Source organism: Carassius auratus, unplaced genomic scaffold (assembly GCF_003368295.1).
Source record: "Carassius auratus strain Wakin unplaced genomic scaffold, ASM336829v1 scaf_tig00216852, whole genome shotgun sequence".
NCBI lineage: Eukaryota > Metazoa > Chordata > Actinopteri > Cypriniformes > Cyprinidae > Carassius > Carassius auratus.
Window position 1 is genome coordinate 372,035 of NW_020528767.1, and position 24,925 is coordinate 396,959.

The following is a 24,925-nucleotide window of genomic DNA, read 5'->3' on the forward strand; positions in this document are numbered from 1 at the left end:
TTTAGTAGACTTTTTATTCTTCTATACTGAAAAAGTGCTGTGGAAATAAAACTTTTTCTGATGAGCTCAGAGCTAACATGTAAACATGTCCAGTATTACTTGCACTAATGTCTAACAGACATGTCCTCTCTAATGAGCTGAACAACTAACAGCAGACAAGTAATGGGTGGTCAGTTAGGGTTGGAATAAAATGGGCATCAAAAATGCATTGGTCTCTCACTAAAAATCTGCCTTTAAAGATGCACTTTGACATCATTGAACCTGAAATACTTGAAATGGACTTTTTCATGCCAGCTTCATAGTCACCAAAATACAAATACACTGATCCTTTCATTCTACATTAACACTCGAGTATATGATGTGGTGTTCTTCATCAGGTTCCTAAAAAGAAAACAAAACATAAATGTTACTAAATAAAACTAAAACAAAAAAAATATTGTGTATGTGTACATGTATATAAGTAGTGTTTGTGTGTATACATAATTATCAACACTCTGGTGATGTTCTTGTAATACTTCTTGACTATAAACACTATAAATCTCAAAGACTTCAGTTTAATACAAAGACAATTACAAGCAAAGAAAATGAGAGCAAAAGCCTGGTGTTTCATTTGATTGTTTTAAATAACTTTCTTAAAAACTGTCCAGTTGTACATGCACAATTTATGCCACAAAGGGGAGCTTTGAACTTCGAGCTTCGATTTTGAAAGACATTGTGGTTCTTTTCGTTTTTTTTTTTTTTTTTTTAAACACTGTTCATTGTTAATCTCTTGTAGAGCTGAAAGGAAATCACTGCTTTCCTGAGACAGACTGGGAGTAAAAAAAGGCCTTGGATTTTCTCCCAAATAAGGCCACCACAACTACAAACAGCCGCTACTGTCTCACAATATTACAGCAATCCTATTGCATTTATGCCAAATAACATCACAAAACTCATGGTGACCCTGCTGACAAAACAATGGAGACATAAGCAGGCATTAAGCTAAACAGCGTGGTTTAAATTGCTTGAAAGGCAACATAATGCACAGACAAATAAGTACAACACTGACATCAGCACAGAATGGCACATTTTCTGCTTCATCTTCACGTGTGTAAGCGCATGTGTTTCTCTCAGCGCTTGTGGTTTCTGCAGACAGATTCACTGCACACTGCAATACTGTGTCTTACCGTACTGTGAGCACTACGCGCACAGAATCTTGTTTCGGCATAAAGTACCTCTTCCTCACAAGTCTGGACTGTTTTAATGATAATGTTAATTTTTCAAATAAGTCTTAAATGGTGTTTAAAAACAGATACTGTGGCACATCTTTTAAAATCTTGATTTCGTCTCAGAATCCTCATAATATGTGATGAAAAGAGTAATACTTGCCTTCTGAACTTGCTTGTTTGCATTTCTTGTTGCACAAGATTATCACCACCGCAGCTGCAACCACGATCAGCACTATCACTATAACTGATATTACCACCGTCTGTGAGTGCGGAGTGAGTTCTGTAATGAACAACAGAACAATAATAAATATAAATGAGTCTTGCAGACATTGTTGTCATAATTATTAACTGACTTAACATGTCTTTTTATAATATACTTTTTAAAAACAAACTCATTAATCACCAATATCACCGAGGGCTGGAGGCTATGGCCTATGATATATGATATTTTTCTTAGTTTTGGTCAATATGATACAATTATTATATCAATATGCACTATTAAAAGAGCCTCATACAAACTACCAAGAACGCCCACAACAGATATCTGTGCATAAAAACTTGACAAGTCTATGACACCTCATTTAAAACCATTTAATATTTTTGAGGGAAAAAAAAAAACAGCACAAATAAGTGAATGCTCAACTTTCACACAAACAATAAATGTGAAATCACTGTCAAATAATCATCTCAGACTCACTTAATATACACTACCAGTCAAAAGTTTTTGAACAGTATGAATAATTCTTATATTCTGATTTGCTGCTCAGAAAGAATGTATTATGTGGAAATCAGCTGAGTAGAATTCTTTCAGGTTTCTTTGATGAATAGAACGTTTTCTATTCATCAAATAGAACAGCATTTATCTGAAATAGAAATTGTAACATTATAAATCGAGCGCAGCGTTAGTTCAGTCAGGCCATGGAGGCAAGGCTGTGAACAGCTGATGCGATCAGCTGTCAAATTGCTCCAATCACCACCTCTCTCCTATTAGACACGGGACATATATATACGTGGCTCTACTGCTCGGTAAGTATGCTCAACAGCTCGCAACCCTCCCTCCCTCCGCATTATAAGCATGAGCACATTACTGCGCACCTTCTGGTTGTCATCTTCTTTGTTTCAGATCACTAAGGTTTTCAAGTCTTAGCGGGCATGGACCTCACTGCAGAGAGACACCCATCTTCATAACCAGGCTACAGGATAGACGTCCCACTGCCACATCTACATGATTATCACCGTTTGCTTTAAAGACATTATTAAGAGTCTTAATTGTCATGCATTTCTAAACTCATGGTTCCGGGTGGGTTAATGTTAAAGTTCTTGTATGTTCAGATATTCTGGGAGCAAGAACCCCCATGAGGAACCATACCGCCAAAGATAAAATTGTGTTCAATAAATTGCCAAAGTGGTTTCTGCCTAAAATGTCTTTATCATCAATCCATTTTGAGCATCCTTGCTAAATAAAAATTTCTATAATTTAATTCCAAAACAAAAAAGAAAGAAAGGAAGAAGTAAAGAAAGAAAGAACTCATACTGACTCAAAGCTTTTGAATTGAATAGTGTATAATGTTTCAAAACCTTTTTTTTTTCAGATAAATTATAATCTTTGGATCTTTATGCAAAAGAAATAAATTAAATAAATGTAGCCTACTCAAGTGGATTAGTGATTCTGAAAATTAAAGCTGCAGTCGGTAACTTTTGACGCTCTAGCGGTTAATAAACAGAACTGCTTGCGTCTTGCGGAAGAACATCGTAGCCGGAACTACTTCTCTCTGTTTATGTCTATGAAGAATCACAAAGGTACTGGGTTACTCCGCCGCGGTATCCCCGAAGCAATCTAAAATAGTCCGAATATAAACACTTATTATAGGTGCACCCTAGTGATTCAGGACAAGCTAAAAACACGGTTTGGAAAATGGATTCATGGTGTACTCGCTTATTATATACATTTTTCTACATTTTGAACACAAACAAAGTTACGGACCGCAGCTCTGGTTATTGGTTATTTTTTACCGGGAGTGATGGAGTTTCTGCAAATGTCAATAGGACCACTGGGAGGAGCCAGAGGAGCTTGATTTTTTCACAGATTATCTGTCTCATATTCTACTGTCAGGACATAATGACAGGTTTAATAAATATGTAAAAAATATTTCTTTACAAAAGTTCCCTACAGCACCTTTAAGTATTGATCTCAGGAATAAACTACATTTTAATGTAGTGCAGTTATTTTAAATAGTAAGAATATTTCAAAATTAAACTTTTTTTGCTGTAGCCTATACTTGGATAAAATAAATGCAGGCTTGGTGAGCAGAATTCTTTAAATGTAAGACATATTAAAAACATAAAAAATCTTACTGTTCAAAAACTTTTGACTGGTAGTGTAAGCTGATTATTCTTATTGAATAATTATGAACGCTTCAGATAAAATGAAAATTCCATCAAAACTTTTCTGAAGACAGTCGGTTCCCTTCAGATATAATCATATAAAACACCCGTGACATCTTTTAATTTTGAAACGTGTAGTGCTCATGTTTATTAAATGATGTCAAACGTCACAAATAAATCAATGTATGGGAAATACTGGTAATTTACATTTACATTTAATCATTTAGCAGACGCTTTTATCCAAAGTGACTTACAAATGAGAACAATAGAAGCAGTCAGGTCAACAAGAGAACAACAACAGTATACAAGTGCCATGACAAGTCTCAGTTAGTCTAGTAATCTATATCAACATATCGTAAATGTGTTTAAAAATCATATCAGCATTATTGAAATATAATATATATTTGCTATATATTGATATTGAATTATTGTCCAGCTCTAACATTTCCACTGACATACCTGCACACGTGTGACAGAGTTGAGTGATGTTGATGTTGTGTTGAGTCTGGTTTGTGATGGGATTGTTGATCACACAGCTGTAGATGTTGTTCTCCTGATATTCCACCTCCAGAGGTAGAGAGAGACTGATGCTGAGATCAGACACACTGATGCTGGACAATAAACTGTTTCCTTTGTACCAGGAGAGAGTCACAGCACTCACATTCAACACTGAACACAGCAGTGAACATCTGGACACTGATGAACGTTTAGATGATGATGATGATGATGATGATGAAGAACAGTCTGAACTGTCTCTGCTGATGACAGGAGAGGGAAGAGGAGCTGGAAATATAGAGAATAAATAGAAATGCAAATGTTACTTAATGGGCACAGAATTGAAGAAGTGGTATTCTGTGTTTGGAATTTCTTTCTGACGGCACCCATTTACTGCAGAGAATCAACTTGTGAGAAAGCAATGTAATGCTTCATTTCTTAAAACCTATTCCAATGAAAAACAAACCATCTACATCTTAAACAGCCTGAGAGAAAGTAGATTTGAAGCAAAATTTTATTTTTGCAAAAAAACTATTGCTTTAATATTTTTAATAAAAATATTTTTTTTCCCATTTTTCCTTGATTGCTAACACACTATTTATGAAACAATTCACCATTTACTCACAAACTGTAGACACAATCTCAGAACTACACACCAACTTGTGCAAACTTCAAGGTCAAAATCAAATAATTTAGTCAAAAACAGACTCAAAAACTCAAACTTTGGTCTCAGATGACACACAAAGCTGCCAAGTACACACACTACTTCACTCCCCTTAAAAACACTAGTGAGATCAATTCAAAACACTGTTACAAAATCCTCCTTTTGGGTAGTATGAATCCTTTCTATGAAAGTCTGTTACAGTATATGACAGAGGGAGGGGTGCAGATACAGTTACATTCAGCAATAAACTTTAAGATAAGTTTACTTTTATTATACTACTGTAAAGAGATCTTATTGAAAGATGAATAGCACTGCGTAAAAAGTACAGGAAGAGAGAAGATCAAAGACCAGATAACTTAATTTATGGTAAACACACATTGGAATGTATTGTCAGTCACTGTAAATAATAAAATAAATTCATTCATTCTTACATGACATTTTTGTGTTTTGCAGAAAACAATGAGCAAACTGGACCATTTGGACCAAATAAAGTTTGGGGTAAAAAATGCCCCTCAGAAAGTCCCTGCTGGCGAGGTGGTACTTTTTCAAAGTTCCAGAACTTTCAGGGGCGGGACTTGGGTGCTAAACATCCTGATTGGTTGAGTTCACGCAGAATTGTGATTTCAGCATAGGATTTCAAACACCATTTATTCGGATCATTTTCAAAATATTACTGTTATTGTGTCATGAAATGTTATATTAAAAGTATTTCAGGCGAGAATGTAGTTGTTAAAATCTCAAATCTGTGGTTTATTTATAAGGAGAGAGCCTTTTTAAAAATGTGTTTCACCGATTTCAGAGACGGTGAGCTCCATGCGATCAGCGGGAGCTCAGTGCTTATGCATCCGCCGAGAGCAGCCTCACCTCGGTTAGACCTTCTGATATGTGTCTCTGGCTCTGATGTCTCTTTAGTGGTTAAACATAAAATATAATTTGTTTTGGGAAAATCTAACAGGTTATCTTTGGTCTGTATCCAATTTATCTATATGTTAAAACTGAAATAAAAAGAGGCAATTGATATAATATTTTGTTTCATTGTAATGGCTGTATATATACACCTTTCCCTGAACTAAGTACATTTCTGCAGTTGTTATTATGCTTAAATGAAAACGAAAGGAGGCAGTTGTATTTGATATCCTATCTCGTTTTATTGTAAATATACAGAGAGGAAAATTGCAGTAGCCATGGTCAGCTGATTGATGTTATCAAGTATGCTGCAGTTTGCAGATTTACCGGTTTTGCGTCATCGCAGACATTACACTCCCGAGTCGAATGTGCAAAGTCCGAACTACCAAGGATGCAAGTTCAAAATCAGCGTCCTTTGAATTGAGAAACACGCGCAGACCTACAGTACGTCACCAGACTATTTGCCTAATATTCCCGGTACTTTAGACCGCGGTGGAAACGCAGAAAGCAACAGGTCTGGGGGGAAAAAAAGTTGCTGGTACAAATGTTCACGGTAATTCTGGTGGAAACGCGGCATATGTAACCACGGTTACCTGAATAGGGAACGAGATGCTGCGGTGACATCACTGTATGGGAACACCTTTCGGTGCGACGAATGTCTTAAGCCCTATACCAGGGTTATTCAAATCTTGGCCTGGAGGGCCAATGCGGTGCAGAGTTAAGCTCTAACCCTAGTCAAACACACCTGAGCATGCTAATCAATGTTTCTGGGATCATTAGAAAATCCCAGGTAGGTGAGTTTGATCAGGGTTGGAGCCAAACTCTGCACCGCATTGGCCCTCCAGGCCAAGATTTGAATAACTCTTCCCTATACCATCCCATCAATCTTATTGGCAATCTTATATAGCGCTTATATTGCACTACCCTATGCAAGCGTATGCATATTATGCCTGAGTGCTGAGCGCGATTTCGCTCAGATTTCATGAACTGAAGAAAAAATGCTATCAAGGTATGGCACGGCCAGGACCGCAGCATCTCGTTCCCTATTCAGGAAACCGTGGTTACATACGTAACCAAGATGTTCCCTTTCATAGGTCACTTCGATGCTGCAGTGACGTCACCATATGGGAGTCCTATACAATAACGCCTGACATACCTAATAGCTGGGATCCAAGAAAAGCATCTGCTCAAGAGCCAGGAGCCGCCCTCACATCCAGATTGTAAAACTTGACAAAAGTGCCCAGTGAGGAACATCTGCCGCAGCACAGATATCATCCATAGAAGATCCACTGAGAAAAGCTTGCAATGAAGCCACTGCTCTCGTGGAATGATCTAATTCCTAAGGGCGAAGCGAGTCCAGGCGCCTTATAGGCTAAAGATATAACCTCCACCAACCAAAGGGACATGTGTGGCTTTGTGACAGGCGTCATGGCGTCTATTTTTTTTATTTATTGTTTTTTGTCTGCGAGATTAGCCAAGGGATAGTTTGACCGCTAACATCCAGCCATAGAACTGCTCAGGAAGTGTGTTTGGTAGCAATGAGCGCCAAATCTGTTGCCCGCCACAGCTCTTTCACAGCCTCCGGTCTCGTTAAGAACCACCATAAGTGGAGTACATTTCAGCAATTGAAGCTGTAGTGGGCCAATCGTGAGTAAAGCAAACCTGCTGATTTAATACACTCGGGTGGGGGAGAGCGAGTGAAGTGGAAAAGCTCAACCTTTCTTTGACTCATTGCGTCCGTGAAGAGGAGTTAACACTGCTCTAAGAAAAACTGCAGAGAATGCGAGATGCTTTCCTAGGGCACAGATGATTTGCTTTCCTGAAGAAAATGAAATCTGAGCAAAATAACGCACAGCCCTATGGTATAATATGCGTATGCATGCGTAGGGTGGTGCCAAGCGCTGTTTGGCCAATAAGATTGGCGGGATGGTTTATGGCTTCAGACATTCGTCACACCGAAAGTGACCTATGAAAGGGAAATGTAAGCAATGGCACTGGCTGTCTATAATGTGATTAGCCTTGATAATATTCTGAATACAGCACAACCTCTTATACCTTATAAGATGAAAAAGATATTCATCTTAAAGAACAGCTCTTCTAAAAAAATGTCATTACTTTTATTTCTTGATATTATTAACCTGTTATATGCAATATTACATGCAATATTATTCACCATAGACAACAACAGAAAAGCTCTTGTATGTGACTCCAGCTTTGATGATCTGTATTTTATAAAGTCCAGAGTGTTCAGATCTGATGTTTCTGATGGTCAGAGATCCAGTCCGACTGTCCATCTGGAGTCATCTGGAGTCATCTATTATCATATATATAGATGTTCTGTCTGTATATTTCAGCAATACGAGTGTCTGTATTGTTAAAGTTAAACACCCACAGTATATGATCATTGCTCTGTACTTCAGAGACACCAGAGTTAAGAGAGACAGAATCTCCTTCAGTCACTGACACTGACTTCACTTCATCTGTATCACTAATAACACCTGAAACACATACAAATATTGTTTTATTAATATATAATATATTTATAATATATAATTTTAGAAAACAATACATAACAAAAAACAACAAGCCCACTGAAAAAGACTTGATCACCAGCTCAGTCTCGGTAGTCTGGGTTGGTGAACAAGTCTTTTTCAGACTTGTTGTTATGTGTGTGTGTGTGTGGTATATATATATATATATATATATATATATATATATATATATATATATATATATATATATATGTGTGTGTGTGTAACATATCACTTACCATGTGAGAACCAAATCCATAGGCAAAGGAAAAAGTATTGATGAATCATATTCACAGTTCCCTAAATATCCGATCAATAAACTCATGATTTATTAGAGCGAGTTTTCGCATTTGGGTTTTTCAAAATAATGAAAGTCGAAGAATATATTAAAATAAGCCTATTGGGGGTGGCATCGCAAAGGCATAAACGAATTAGCCTACAACCAAAAGGATTGATCAGTTATCAGCTCGTCTAATCAGACAAGTCTAGTAAACATGACAAACATTAGCATTCTGCTGTCTAGTCAAATCAAATTGGAAATATGTTCTTGTTTTGTGAGCAAATCCAGTGCAAAGTATTTGGTTTTGTCCCTGCTGATGATCATTCAGAGGTTGCATGAAAACGGAGAAGCTTGCAATGCAGTGCACAGATCTGTAATCTGAAAAATGTACCAAACTTATTTTGTCATTATGTCTTAACCAACTTATTACTGTTAAGCATCTGCATTCCTATTGAGGATTCTTTCCTGCTAAGATTTCTTTCTCTATACGGTCCACAAAGAGAGGGAGGAAGAAAGATGGAAGAGGAAGTGTCATACTCGTGGTTCCTCTCTTTAAACTACTGGATCATTCCTCGCTTCTGAACAATTCTATGTGGATATATTTTTATCCCTGAAGAAAAGGAGTATGTTAACTACATCTAAGAAGGAAAATGATTGTTTATAATGTTACTAGATGAATGTTTAATTGCATTTATTTGTCTCATATGCAAGATATTGGAGACAACGTCATATGTGAAGAATGATTCATGAAGCAACTTTACTCTGTCTGTGTTTATTGATCTTGAGTGGTATGTGTTAAATATAATTTGTTTTTTCATCAACTATGAGGAACATTTGTTTGCCTATTTGGAGTTAAAACAGAAAGTTTTTGAACACTGATTACAGTTTTGTTTAAATTATTTTAGTATATTTTCTTCAATTAGAAGTTATTTGATATGAGACAGGTTTTTATTAACTTATGGGACTTTCTGCTTTTTACATCCCAGGTGTGTTTGGTGATAAAGAAGAAGAGAAGTCAGTATCAGTGACTGAAGTACAGAGAGATGATCAGATTCTGTGGATATTTGGACCTAAAGAGACGAGAATAGCTGAAATATAAAAGCATTTTGTTAATATGTTTGAGAGTAATGTGACATTTGGAGACAGACTCCAGATGGACAATCAAACTGGATCTCTGACCATCAGAAACATCAGATCTGAACACACTGGACTTTTTTATAAACTGATCATCATTAGTAGAGTAACCTCACTGAAGAGCTTCACTGTTACTGTGTACTGTGAGTAACTGATGTCCAACTCATGATGATACAAAAGCAAAAAATAAAACAAATAAAGCATCTTTTTGATAAGATGACCTGCATGTTTAATGATCTTTAATAAAAATGTCTTGATTAGTAAAATTTCAACAATTATTACTGAACTAACAGTATCAGCATCAGTCTCTCTCTACCTCTGGAGGTGGAATATCAGGAGAACAACACCTACAGCTGTGTGATCAACAATCCCATCACAAACCAGACTCAACACAACATCAACATCACTCAACTCTGTCACACGTGTGCAGGTACATTAGCAACGAAATTAGCGACTGAAATAATGCTCCGGATTATTTTAATGATGCTTTTGTTATAATGAACTCATGATCTCTGTAATCTCAGTCTGAGCATTTTGGAGAGTTTTTGGAGACCTTCCCCAGTTTTAGTGTGTGTTGCTATAACAGCATCTTTCTTTTTTCCCTTTTCTAACTTTTACCTGTTTCTGATTCTTACAGAAGCCTGAAGGATCTGATTATTCATGCAGTGTTCCCACATTCAGTGTTTATTACTAAAAGGTGTGACTCAAACTGCTAACAGTAGCACACAGTTGAGTACTGAAGGAGTTATAGGAATACATATGAAGGAATATGGATTGGTTCCCATCAAAAACTGGATGTAAAACCTTCGGTTGGAACATGAAGAAACACACACACACACACACTTCCTCCTGATGACAGTATTACATGTAAACACTTTACTGCTGTCTACAGCCGTCCATACGAAGGCCAGTTTCATGAACTCTATTGTCTATCTCTCAAATATAACCCATTGTAGAATTGCTGCTGTCTCTTTATGAATGAATGGAAGATTCACGTTAGACAATGTGGAGTAATAAATCGCAGTGAATTTTCAGACTAGGGGTGTCCTGGGATTTTAACAAAGTGCTCATAGTCCTTTTTGTTTAATACAAAACATTCTCAAAACAACATAAGAGGACAGTTATAAAGGGCTTATTATAAATAAATAAACAAATAAATAAATATTTTATCCAAATGGTACCAGAAAATAACTGCAGGGGTTTTATATATAAAATTTAAGAGCTTTAAAGACCTGCCTTTAAACTATTTTTAAGAAAAGAGTCAAAAGTATTAATTATTATATTAATTTAAATAAAAAAATACTAATAATTAGGACTTTGTATAATTTTAGAGTTAACATGGCCTTAAATTTAAACGATTTAACTTGTGTTTTTAAGAACCAGTGGAAACCCTAAGAACATAGTTCAGTGCAAACATTTGGAAATAAGCTTTTGTTGACTATTTATTTTATTTGAAATTTGAGGCAAGTGCATCTCTGGCGTCCCGTTGTTTGTGCCTAGTGATGTGATGGTGATTTTAATAACAGATTTCCAAACAAACCAAACGTATATAAGTATCCCCTTGAACTTGGTAAAAAGATAATCTGTTTACCATCTTGACTGCAAAGTGCTGTTTTCAATGGTCAGTTTTTCATGTATTATTTGCTAATGTTAGTTAATGTTTACATTAGAGTGCACGTACTACTACACTGAAATTGGTTTTAATGGAAACTGTGATGGTGGCTGCTGGTCTCTACTGTTAACTGGTCTCCTTCTGTTGGTGGCTTTTCTTAAAACCATTAAATTCTAATGTAATATGTCCCAGAAAACACACTACATGTTATTTAAAAGTTTTAGTGGTTAAAAGTTGATGGTTTGTAGTGTTATTTGTAGTGGAAATCATTAGAATTTCTGTGATGGTTTCTATTGTTTTTGTCAACAGGGTCACATGGGTGTTTTAATGTTATTTGGCATAAATGCAGCAGAATTGCTGTAATATTAGACACTAGATGGAGCCAGAGAGTGGAGCCTGACAACATTAGAGCTAAAGTTCAAAACAATTCAAGAATGGATTTCTGACAAGAGTTACGGGTGATTTATTAGGTCTTATATAAGCTTATGTTATATAGCTATATAGATGTTTTAGTGTACAGAAGTGTACATTTTTGATAAACTGAAGTAGAAAACCTTATGAAGTTCTGTTTATGGTTTTTTGTCCAATTTTTATGGATGACAGGAAAAGTATTTAAACCATGGATCTGTCCAGTAAACTTCTGTGTGTGCAGCAGTTTTTCCCCAACCGTGCGGACGATTGATGATTGTGAGAGATAAAAACAAAACACCACCACCAACAACAAAACAGTTACTTAATAGAATAATAGGAGAAATGAAATATCACCTGAATACAGTTTCCTGTTGGTCTAGATAAAACAAGGTGTTTATATTTGTATTAATATTATTAATTCATATTGAATAATGAAACTCCAGGGAAAGATTGGCCTTGGAGCATTGAGGGTTATCTCTTAGTGTGCTTTGTGTCAAACACTTACTAGAGGAAGACTGTTTGACAATCTTTTTTTTCCCCATTACTTGTTAAACTTTTCAGCTTTATGTTCCAGGATATATTCTGAAAAGTGATTTTAATATTAAAAACCACTTAACTACTTAAAACAGCATAAAGCACAACAAACGTTTATTTCAGTCAATACAATGTTCATTAATTAATGCTGAAATATAAAATACACAAACACTGAAACTTGAAGGCAGCTGTAGAGCATGAGCTCTAGAGATCAAGTCAAGACAAGTTAACTCTGTCGTGTAGGCAGTTCTTGTGCATTATGAAGCTGTTACTGAATCCACTCGTTCTCAGAACTTTTTAAGATCGATTAGTTCAGGAGCTACCAGAGTCTCAAAGTGACAAAAGTCCCTGAAATACATGACTCCTTGTACAGTTATCTGTCAGAGATGGTCTTCGAAATCTCAGCTGAAAGTCAGATTTTCTTTGATAAATAACAATGAAATGGCAGTGAGGAAATAAATAACTAAAAAAAGAATACATTTGTATACTTCAGTGATTCTCAACTGGTTTCATTTGAGGTCTCAAGTTTTAAATCAGACATTTGACCAAAATTGCTAATAATAATAAAGTGACAGTAATAATACTAAAATCAGCTCGAGTGCAAAAATTGATTCATATTACGATGAGCTTCATATCAATTATTAACATGAAATGGGTTGAATATGATCACTATTTTAGTTTCTAAATCCTTCTATTTTCCAAAACACTTGTCATGACATGATTTCACTTTACATGCCGCATTTCAATATCTGCATGCAACATTGCATCTCTCATATATATCCCAAAATACTGAGCTCATGAACCGGCATTTTCAGTTCAAAAACACTGGTCTGTATGGCAGTTAGATTTTTTCTTTTTTAAGAAAACAAAACATCACAAATGTTTCACTCCTTAGGTGCTGCAACACTTGAGTACACTATTTCGTCTTCTCCATCAGGTGTCTGTGGGAAAATAATCACAAAGACAAAATCAGGAATCATGTTGATGGCACAATCACAAAACTGAAGAAAGTAAATCTCTCTGAAAGTAACAAAATATGGACAAAAAATTCTTCATATTATTAAACTGATCAACAGAGTTGAAGGTAAGATGCTTAGCTCTTAAACTGCTGCTTCGTATGAAATTACAAAATTTCAAGAACAGCGAAAACTGCTCTAGAAAACCAAACAAGACGTTCATTCATCCGTTCAACTTTTATCAATGCCACTATTGGTCACAGAGTCTGTGAATACACTATAAAGCCTTCTTTTGTGGGACAGAATTGCAGAACTTCATGGCTTAATTTCAATAAAAGTTCATTTTATACAGGAGAGGAAGTTCTGAAAGGGGCACTATACCTAAAAATGCAATTTCCTATAAAGAATTCAGAATTTTAATGAAAAATCAGTGAAGGAAATTATTAACACATCACAAAGCCAGACATAACTTTATGATATTAAATACTGAAACAAACTGTAAAAGCGAGCAGCATCTCACAATCACAGACAGAGCAGTTTGTGATAAAACAAGTCTTCATGCGACTAATCAATCTGTAACGAATATGACATGATCTGAACACACATGCATGAATGATCATGTTGTCATACAGCAAATATACACACAAGTACAGTAAAGCAGCAACAAGACAACAGCAAGACAGTTTCCTCTTGATGTCTATTTCAAAGGGAGTAAAAAAAGTGTCACTATACAATATAATATAAATATAAATAAAACTTGATCTATAAAGCAGACTTGACTTGATATTGAGATTTTTTTTTTCTTTGATCCTTATAAATCCATCAGTTCTCTAATGCTAAGTTTTCTACAGGCAGGCAGCGAGACACAATGCACACAGCAAATCAACATCTTACCGTATGATGTAAAGGATGTGCAACAAATTCTGCAGTAGCATAACGTATGTCTTCATTTTCATCTGTTTTAATAATAACCACAATTCAACTATAAAACATTATACATGAAAATTTGGTCATAAAATAAAAACTTTTCCAACATAAAGATACATGCAGTTGCAGTAATACTTGCCAGGTTGTGCTGTTTGTTTACGGTTCTTGATGTGCCAAAACAGAATCACGCCCAAAACAATTGCCAGCAACAATACACCAACTACCAGTAGTGTGAAATAGGAACGGAGAGATTCTGTAATAAAAAAAAGAGAAAACAATACTTAGTATAACGCAGATTGTCTAAAAGTGTTTAAAGTTACAAATCAAAACTTAAAGGGGGGGTGAAATGCTCGTTTTCACTCAATATCCTGTTAATCTTGAGTACCTATAGAGTAGTACTGCATCATTCATAACTCCAAAAAGTCTTTAGTTTTATTATATTTATAAGAGAAAGATAGTCTGTGCCGATTTGTTTCGGAAAAACACGAGCCACTGGAGGCGTGACGTGTGGGCGGAGCTAAAGAATCACGAGCGCCAGTAGGCTTTTGCGTTGAGAGCATGTGGAAGCTGTGACATTACCGTGAGGAAAAAACCATCATCCAAAACAAACCATGGCTAACAGTCAGATTCAGTGTATATTTATGATCCAGAATCAGATCCCGAGGCTGAAACTGAACGAGAGCAGCAGCAGCAACGACTCGCTCCGAGCGGGGCTCGAACCCGGGTCTCCGGTATGGGAGGTGGACGCACTAACAAGGAGGCAGAGATATTTTAAGCAGTTTTACTCACCGCCTGCGGTTCCAACACACGATCGTGACCCTTTTTCATTGGGATTGCATCATCCTTAAGAAATAAACGATACGTAAATCCGTCGTCAAACTGGGCCTTGTTTGTAAAACAAGCATCTTCGAAATGCAGGGAACAAACACAAACACTTGCACAACTCCGTTGATGCTCTGTAAAAATAAACTCCGTCCACTGGTCCCTTAATGCTGTTCCTCTTTTGGTAATCTGTGCAGGGTTGTCTTGCCCTCGCAACCAAAAACACACTCCTTTTGTGACATTTCGCGACGCTCTTGCTCTGATCAGTGAATGTCTGTGCTCTCAGTTCTCTGCTCCACGGGAGCGCGCGCTCTTCCGGCAGACGTGCCCTTAGGACCCACATAAGGAAATTCCGCTCCATCTAACGTCACACAGAGCCATACTAGGAAAAAACTTTCCGAAACTTGTGACAAACCGGAAGAGGTATTTTTGGAACAGAAATACTCCTTCAAACATACAACTTAATTTTTGAAACTTTGTCCATGTTTAGCATGGGAATCCAACTCTTTAACAGTGTAAAAAACTCAGTATGCATGAAATAGCATTTCACCCCCCCCCCCCCCCCCTTTTAAGAAAATGATAATATATTTTATTTTTTGCAGCGGTTCTAATTAGCATAAGAAAATAGCTATATTCTGAGTATTAATCTAGTAATGATTATTAAGAAATGACATGTGGGGAAAGAATTAATATTGCTAGATGATTTGGTTTTGGAACCTTCAGAAAACTTCGTCAGTTTTTTCTCGAAATGGACTTTGCTGACTCTATAAACTTCCAAAACTTTTTCTTTTTCATTTTGAAGGTCTTTTAATGGAGAATGTAAAAATAAAAATTTTGAACATTTGTTCATTGTGACTCATTAAGCCAGCACAGGTCACATATTTATATCAATACAGGTGATGAGATTAATCACAGCAGATGTACCTGGACACGTGTGACAGAGTTGAGTTATGTCCAGATGTGTGGTCTGGTTTGTGATGGGATTGTTGATCACACAGCTGTAGATGTTGTTCTCCTGATATTCCACCTCCAGAGGTAGAGAGAGACTGATGCTGAGATCAGACACACTGATGCTGGACAATAAACTGTTTCCTTTGTACCAGGAGAGAGTCACATCACCCACATTAACAGCTGAACACAACAGTGAACAATTAGACACTGATGAATGTTTAGATGAAGATGATGATGGTGATGATGATGATGATGATGATGAAGAACAGTTTAAAGATTTGCTGGTGATGACTGGAAGAGGCAGACAAGCTAGAAAATATGAGGGGAAAATTTTACAGATTTTTATAGAACTTTTTTTTATTTATAAAACCAGAATAATAAAGGTGTTATCTCAATTGATTCAAGAAACAACAACTAGTGGTTGCCAGAAATGCACCATAAAAAATACAGCTACAATGGTGCTATAAGATAATTGGTATTTTACAGTTATATATATACATTTATAAAGTTATATACAGTTATATAAATTTCTCTCCCTCTCTTTTACTATGTAAAGACAATATCATAAATAATTGTTTTTGAAAAATTAAACTGTAATGTTTGATTTTTGTAGAGGGATGTGCGCAAGGTAAAATATAATAAGGACTTTACTCACCATAGACAGTAAGCTTTATTGTCTTGCATGAAGTTGCTTCGTTTGTGACAATCTGTACTTTATAAAGTCCAGAGTGTTCAGTTCTGACGTTTCCGATTGTCAGAGATCCAGTTCGATTGCTCATCTGAAGTCTGTCTCCAAATGTCCTGTTACAGTGGTATGTTGAAATGTTTTTTCTATAGATTTCAGCTATTCTCGTCTCTTTAGGTCCAAACATCCACAGAATCTGATCATCTCTCTGTACTTCAGTAACATCAGTGTGTAGAGAGACAGAATCTCCTTCAGTCGCTGATACTGACTTTACTTCATCAGCACCAAACACACCTAAAGCACATCAAGAAACAGTTTTTTACTTCTACAACAGACAAAACGTGTCTTGTGATTATTACCAGCAGAGGACCAAAGTTGGGCAGTAACTAGTTAATGGTAATGAATTACAGTAATAAAATTGCAGTTACCATCCACAAAAAAAATTACAAGTTGCTAGTTACTTTTTTCACAATGTCTAATGATTTGAAATTCAATTATGCCTACTGGTTTTCATAATCGTTGTCGTGCGCACATGATGTCACCAACGCAGCAAGCTAGCATCGTCAGAAAATGGAGAAAAACGGGTCATCTCAAACTACATCTTTCCTTTACAAAAAACAAAACAAAACTTACAGTTGTTATAAATCTACAGTTGTATAATATTTTATATATCTGGCTAATGGTTTGTAATGTCTATTATTAGCTATTATTAAGAATTAATTGTTCAATTGTCGTGATTTTACAAACATCTGGTTACGAATGAGCAGAAGTAGGCAACAGGCAACATGTCCAAATGCGGTTTAAGATCCTTTTAATGGCAATCCACAAAGACATACATGCCAAATACATGACAGAACCAAGAAAGGATCACCAGAAGCACAGAAGGTAACACTTATCTACCACTCACACTAGCAGACCAGGGCTTAATATACACAAACACAGGACCAAGCAGGAAATGGAATACAGCTGAACCAGACAGACACTAATAAAAACACAGCATGATGGGAAACTGAGTCCATAACCAGAGCAACTGCCCCTTTTAAGCAAATGACCATATTGTCTTCTTAGTGCTTTCAAGATTGGGTGCTGTCATTTGTAAATTGAATGTATGAGGCTTTCAGTGTACCTCGTTTCCAGTTATTTTAAGCTTTACAAAATGTATTGTTATGCTGCCTGACTAGGGTGGCCATTCGTGCCATTTTCGGAGGACACGTCCTGGCCAGGATTTCTATATTGCCAAAAATATCCACGTTTTGGCTTTGTTAGCGCTGCACAGACCAGTGGCTTCTTTTGCTTTTGAATCGCTTTCACGTTACTTTGATGTCATACACCGATAAGTCAGCTCAATGCTGCTTTCCAGTCCGACACTAAAATGTATATGTATTTACATCGCTTTGACCATTCTCTGTAGATCCCACCTTCTCACGCACCACGATTGGTCGATTTACGTACAATGTCTGCAGGTTATCGGTCAAGTGATCATTACCGTCATAAAGTATGTTAACAGGAAACCAAAGCTAAAATCTGGATGTATAAAAATTCGTGATTAGGACGTGTCCTCTGAAAATGGCACGAATGGCCACCCTATGTCTGACCTCCCAAAATGGTATTTATTATCATATAATTTTAATGCAAGAATTATAAACACACTTATTTCTAGAGTAAATAATTTTACAATATGCTGAACTTTATTCGGTCCCACTTTATATTAGGTGGCCTTAACTACTATGTACTTACATAAAAAATGAGTACAATGTACTTATTGTGTTCATATTGTATTGTAAAATACTTTTGCTGCTGTTGAGGTGGGATAGGGGTAAGGTTAGGGAGAGGGTTGGAGGTATGGGTAAGTTTAAGGGTGGGTTAAGGTGTAAAGTATGGGTCAACAGTGTAATTATAAATGTAATTACAGAAATTAAATACAGATGTAATTACATGTAGGTTTTTTAAAAATATAAGTACAATGTAAAAACATGTATGTACACAATAAGTACATTGTACTAAATTATTAATTAAAATGTAAGTACATAGTAGTTAAGGCCACTTAATATAAAGTGGGTCCTGTAAAATAAACAAAAAAACTACACTACCCAGCTTCCCCAAAAACGAAAGTGATGGCCATTGATGGCCATTTTCTTACACATTTTCTTAAAAAAAGTTCTGATGCTCTAATATCACAACATCATAAACATTCTTTTCTAATCAACAAGTATATGAAAATCGAAAAAGAGAGAGAAAAAGTCAGGTAGCCCAGCCAGTCATATCATACGGTGATTAGCGGGAAACATGTTGGTTGGAAAGAACACGTGCTCTTTAGTTTCAGTTCTTATTCTTTTAAGTAGTTCCACTAAATAAAGTATAACCATTTCTGCGTTGCTACTGTATAAAAGATTATAAAGCTTATGGGCATGCAAAGTACGAACAAGTTCTAACATTTCTTACTTGGTGACTTCATATAAAGCATTATAAAACAAATCTTAACAGTGTTTACTTATTCTTATAGCCTTTGAGAAAAGTGAGAAAAACAAAGCAAGGTCAACTTACCATGCACAACTAAAAAGGACAGAGTTAATACAAGCAGTTTCTTCATTTTCAGTGAAAGTTATTTCCAACAGGGAAACAAGTCCATTCTTCATCAAATCCCACATGGATCTGCACAGCCAAAAAGGGTTACGTAACCCTGTTGAACAGGTTTTGAGGCTATAAATATGCCTAACTGAAGCAAAAAAAGCATTCTCTGTTTATGTAGAAGACAAAAGAGGCTTCGTTGAAGATATAATGTTCTAGCAAGTCTGTTTAATGTTTAATAATTTATTATCAAAGAAGCATGCAGTACTAATCAGGAAAATATGATTTTCTTATCAGCGATAAAATGTTGTTGCAAAAATGAGTACGCCTTCTTGAAAGCTAAAGGTTTTAAACTAAATTTAAACACAGGTTTTTACCCCAAGAAGGTGCATATGTGATAGGCTGTTAATTAAAAGGTCTTTTTTTAGTCCCAAGTCACAGTTTCACCCAGTTCTTTCACTCTAATTCTAATGGACTTAATTGTCCATTATTCAATTTCTTTGACTGTTATAATAATGCACCTTGAAAGTATCACTAGATAATCAAGGACTTTGTTTAATCACAACACGGCACATACCACTTCCTTGCGCAGGCTTGTCATTAACTCTATAGGTATTGACTCATTTAAATGTGTTGGAATTCTTACCTGTGGTTTGCAATGAGAAATCTGTCATCATCTTCTTTCTGCTCGTGCTGTTCATCATCCCTCTGCACTCATCCATCAGCATCTGTGATGCAAAAACTGGTATTTTAAATAAATTAACATACTAAATAATATACGAATAAAAATACAATGGAGGTTTCTTTTTATTTTTAATTTAATTTTCATATATTATTTTATTTTTATTTAAACGATTACATACATTTTCTAACTGATTCGTTTAGCCCAATTTCCTAAAACTTTCATTCAGTTTCCAAAACATAGACACGTTTCTCAAAACTTTTAACCCATTTCACCTGTTTGCACACATGCTCCAGTTTGCTCAGTGTTTTTCTGCAAAAACACTACACAAAAACTCATTTCACAGTGGTTTAACCATGTTCTCATTCAAGAAACACAAGACACACTATAATTAACTCAAGCATCAAACAGCACACATTTATCCATGAGTGAACATTCAGTAGCAAAACTGATGGCACACAGGTCAGAATCTCAGGATAATGTGAACAAGAGCGCAAGTGATTGGAAAATTAATCATGATTGTCAAAAAAAAAAAAAAAAAGAGAGAGGAATAGGAGGGGAAATAAAAAATGAAGGGGATGAGGTCAAAGGTCATTTGTTCCTGATGAAAAGCAAAGCACTATAATTGACCATGTTCTTCTGCATGGACTGACCATTAAGGGGAAGTTGGACTACAGGCTCATCAAGGTTTCAATGCTACTTACATATGCAATATAATTATAATACATACAGACTACTGCTTCGAAAACACCAGTAAGATCAATTCAAAACACTGTTACTAAAACCAAATCAGTGGAAGAGTGAAAGGACAATAAAATACAAGCAGCATTTAGATTCTTTTTTTTATTATAGGACTATAATATTATAAACACTTTCCAAAAAATAAAAATAAATTAACACATAAACAAGTGTAAAGAACAGAGTATGAACTCAGTATGCAACAAAAGACAGTTACCGTTTTATCAGTTACAGTACAGTTAAAAAAAAAAAAAGATCAGTTACTCAAAGCATCCTCGGCACCCATAGAATCACATGTCTAGGCAGGATCAGGCTACATAGCTTCATCTAGCCTACATCACAGAAAGTATTTTTTCCTTGTAAGGCAGTGGGGAAAACATGATCTGCTGTGTCTTATCCAGCCTTGGATCGACTCTATAACTGTCACGATCGGTAGCCGGGCTCAAAACCATTCACTCTTGCTGAAAAACAAACTTTTCCCTCAGGCATCACAAGCCCTCAAAAACACACACACTACAACAGTCTTACACACTGGTGAGATAAATTCAAAACAACATTTTCATAACCCATAAAGTTGGGTTGCCTTTTCAGGTGTCCTTGTGCATGCCTGATCCAAATATGGCATGCATTTACTGTTATGTCTAGTCAGGTTTCTTCCATGGCCTGGAGGAGGGTGAACTCGGACATAAGGTTCTCGGTTATACACTTTACACCAAAAAAAAAAACTTCTCTTAAAACATTATGTGAGTGCATAAATGAACGTGAGTAATTTTACCTGATGCTGATATTAAAATAGACAGTATTAACAATTTACGTGATCTGGCCCATCTGACAGAGCTTCACAGCCTTTTGGGTGCTTCATTTTCTAGTAAACCACCAGCTGTTTTTGACACTCTAGAAACATAGTCTTTTCCCGGAACAGTCAGGGGAACATCTCGGGTTTTGAGGCTTCACTTCCCCATCCCTACTAACCACTAATGCTGTTTTGCATACACAACACCAGACTAACAGAAACCACAATAAACAGGTTAAAAAATGAATGCATTCAAATGCTGCTTTATTTCTAAAATGTAAACAGACTGAAAATGTAATTGTATGAAGAAAGCTTGCTTACAATAAATATAATAATAATAATACAAATCTGCTCGTAGGCCTGTGTATAAATCTAACACTCAGTAATACTCAAGCTACTCTCCATCTTGTACACATGATAGAATGTAGCATATACTATAAATAAGGCCAGATCTACTCTTAAAGTTCATGCTGAACAAAGCCTAGCTAAAATCTGCACGTTTCATTTCGGACTGAATCCACCCCATAGCAGTATCAGTAATGATGTCACCATCATTGGCTACATTTCATTCCACCACTACAGAGACTCACAGTCAGTCAGACCTCAACCAACATGTGGCTTTATATCATATTTTCCATTTGTTTGGGAGGTAAGATAATTCTTATTATTTATACTGCTTTTTGTAAAGTGTGATTAATAATTTGTTTTTAGTTAACAGAAAATTAACTTTTAATAATTTGTAAATCATTCCAAATAAGCATTAAATGACATGCTGTTGTAATATCTTACCTACACTTGTTACTTAACTTTTTACCAATACACTAAATAATAAGTCCTTCACATTTATTTGCTCCAGTTATTAAGCAGCGTTTTATTTTAGGTGTGTATAATGTGGATACAAATGCTGTTAAGTCAGTGTCAGTGACTGAAGGAGATTCTGTCTCTCTAAACACTGATGTTACTGAAGTACAGAGAGACGATCAGATTCTGTGGATGTTTGGAACTCGAGACACTCGTATAGCTGAAATCTATAAGCAGAGGATTTCTGTTTATGATAAAAAAGAAAAATTCAGAGATAGATTCAGCGTGGATAGTCAAACTGGATCTCTGACTATCAGAAACATCAGAACTGAACACTCTGGACTTTATAAACTACAGATCTTCAGTCACAGAGGAACTTCATATAAGAGATTCAATGTTACTGTGTATGGTGAGAATTGTTTTGAAAATTGTTCATTAACTTATGTCATGATTATACTTAATTTTGCTTTTGCACTGAAAAGCTCATATAACAATAATACTTCTCATAAAAACATAATAATGTTGCCTTTTTTTTAGCACATTTGCCCATTCCGGTCATCACCAGTACTTCAAATTGTTCTTTTTCTTCATCATCATCATCATCATCATCATCTTCTTCTTCTTCTTCGTCAATTCAGAATTGTTCACTGTTGTGTTCAGTTGTGAATGTGAGTGCTGTGACTCTCTCCTGGTACAAAGGAAACAGTTTATTGTCCAGCATCAGTGTGTCTGATCTCAGCATCAGTCTCTCTCTACCTCTGGAGGTGGAATATCAGGAGAACAACATCTACAGCTGTGTGATCAACAATCCCATCACAAACCAGACTCAACACAACATCAACATCACTCAACTCTGTCACACATGTGCAGGTACATCATCAGTGATGTAAATACAGGCTATGCTGATTATATTAGAGATGATCTGTGGCTCTTAAAGGTTTATTCATGAAAAATGCTAAATTTACTTTATGAAAATAATCAGATTACTTACAGATTTCTAGATTTTCTACATAATTTAACATAATTTAATTATTACCTAATGTCCTGAGTTGCATTTGTGCAGGTAACCAGCATAAAACATTCCCTTTTACCCTTTTGGATTTGCTGTTTGTCTGGTTTGTTTTAAGTCACACCAAAACAAAAGATTCAGTCAGTATCTGTTTAAAAGAGTTACATGTACATGTACATATACATGAAGTAATGTTTCCATTTTCTTCTAGCTCCTCCCTCAGACCCTGTCCAGTGTTGTGGTTTCACTGAAGCTGTCATCCGATTGGTTGTCTCTGCTGTGGTGGGCGTGGCAGCTATTGCTGTAGTGGTTTATGACATCAGATCCTGAGGTAAACAGAAGAGTAGAGCACAAATGAGGACTCTAACAAACTGTGTTTCTGAAAAAGGAAAAAGGCTCTAATGTCAGGTTTATGTTGATGAATATTATAAGAAAAGTATCAGAAAACATTACAAAAGAAAATGTGTCTGGCAGATAGTAGAAAGATTTAACCACAATGCTTAGACATAGCAGCAGTTCAGAATATCTAGGTCTATTTAATTCAGTTCTTTTTTTTATTGTTCACTGCATCATGTAGATTTGGTTTGATTTGTCATTTAAGATTCATATCAATGCGGTTAACTAAGGAGGGAACTCTTTTAAAGAAGATTCATCATAAATATCTAATACAAGACAAGGGGGAAAGTTTCTACTGGAAAAAGTGTTAGAGATGCCAGCAGGTGGAGCTCACCATGTGCTTCAATGTCAAAGCTGATGCTCAAGGCTTAAAAAGAAATGACAACGTCAGCAAAAGTGTAAATGGTCCAGTTGCAGTTTGTACAGTCTTTATTTGATTGCTGTTTAGTTACAGCTTGGATTATTTTTTTCTTTAGGTAAAGCCTCATGCACCATCATAGGTATATGGTAATTACTTAGAATACACTTAAAGAATGAAAGGGCTCCAAAAATGAAACATCTGTCATAAAAAAGCCATACAGATTAGAAACAATATGAGGTTAAGTCAAACCATTTTTTAAGGAAGTGAAGCAATTAAAAATAGGATATCAAAATGTAGAACATGACATGAGTGTTCATAAAGAGAACTTAAACGAGAAGCATGAATACACCACAGAAGATTCTTACAGGAAAATGTATCTTTGTGGATCAAATGCTTTGAGTCATTTGATGCACATATAATACAAAATTAATGAGCGGCAAGCGGCAGTCTGCTCCCTCAGGACCCTTTATATCGCTCTCCCACTTCCGCAGCATTGTCAGCTCCCGCAGGAGCCTTTTTTGTCTTTCCCTACTCCTGCAGAAATAGCTGTTCCCGCAGGAGCCTTTTCTGTCTTTCCCTACAACTGCCGAAATTGCAGCTCCTGCAAGAGCCTTTTCTGTATTTCTTGACTGCTGCAGTAGTGTCAGCTCCCGTAGGAGCATTTTCTGACCAAAGGACCTCTAAGCATTAAGCCTTGCTTTTTGGGGGGCTGCAAATGTACGTATCTGGCTGCGGTCCTGTTCTGATGCATGGGGGGGGGGGGGGGGCTATGTCATGATCATCAGCTGGAGTGCCCATGAACTCCAGCAGAGGGCTCTCCACTCTGGACTGTTGTATTTGGTGTCCCATTCTTAGGGCTAATCAAAGCCAGGTGTTCCCCATTACCATTCCCCTACATAACCTAAGTCTTGTTTAGCCTAGTCTGACATTTCAGAGAGTTTTCCCTGTGTCTCTTTCTTCTGTATCTCATCTTGGGTTGTTTATACCGACTGTGATTCTCTGCTCCCTGACCTGACCTCTGCTTGTTACTGTTTCTGATTTTGGATATCCCCTGATATACCTGATGCTGTTTTCTG

General features: G+C 36.2%; 2 protein-coding genes and 1 pseudogene across 2 annotated transcripts in view; 1 reads left to right on the forward strand and 2 right to left on the reverse strand.

The window, feature by feature from the left end:
* Positions 1 to 995: 995 nt before the first annotated feature.
* LOC113099060 (SLAM family member 9-like) lies at positions 996 to 8,477 on the reverse strand (annotated as a pseudogene).
* A 4,567-nt stretch (positions 8,478 to 13,044) lies between these two features.
* LOC113099061 (CD48 antigen-like) lies at positions 13,045 to 19,797 on the reverse strand. Its single transcript, XM_026264137.1, has 5 exons — positions 19,716 to 19,797; positions 16,472 to 16,795; positions 15,790 to 16,125; positions 14,011 to 14,072; positions 13,045 to 13,101 (listed from the first exon to the last, which is right to left on the reverse strand). Exons 1-5 carry the CDS (start codon positions 19,795 to 19,797, stop codon positions 13,045 to 13,047), a joined length of 861 nt encoding a protein of 286 aa, XP_026119922.1.
* A 2,097-nt stretch (positions 19,798 to 21,894) lies between these two features.
* The window catches only part of LOC113099062 (CD48 antigen-like), a 32,518-nt gene continuing 29,487 nt past the window's right edge, over positions 21,895 to 24,925 (forward strand). Inside the window, exons 1-2 of the mRNA XM_026264138.1 lie at positions 21,895 to 21,931; positions 22,163 to 22,492. Coding sequence (XP_026119923.1) covers positions 21,895 to 21,931; positions 22,163 to 22,492 — 367 coding nt within the window. The remainder of the gene's footprint in view (positions 21,932 to 22,162; positions 22,493 to 24,925) is intronic.

Coding starts and splice junctions, on each gene's coding strand:
- LOC113099061 (XM_026264137.1), bottom strand. CDS start 19,797: ATGCTGATGGATGAGTGCAGAGGGATGATGAACAGCACGAGCAGAAAG. Junction 16,796..19,715: donor TTTCTCATTGCAAACCACAG/GTAAGAATTCCA, acceptor GATGTGCTTTAG/GTGTGTTTGGTGCTGATGAA. Junction 13,102..14,010: donor CACATCCTTTACATCATACG/GTAAGATGTTGA, acceptor ATTTTCCCACAG/ACACCTGATGGAGAAGACGA.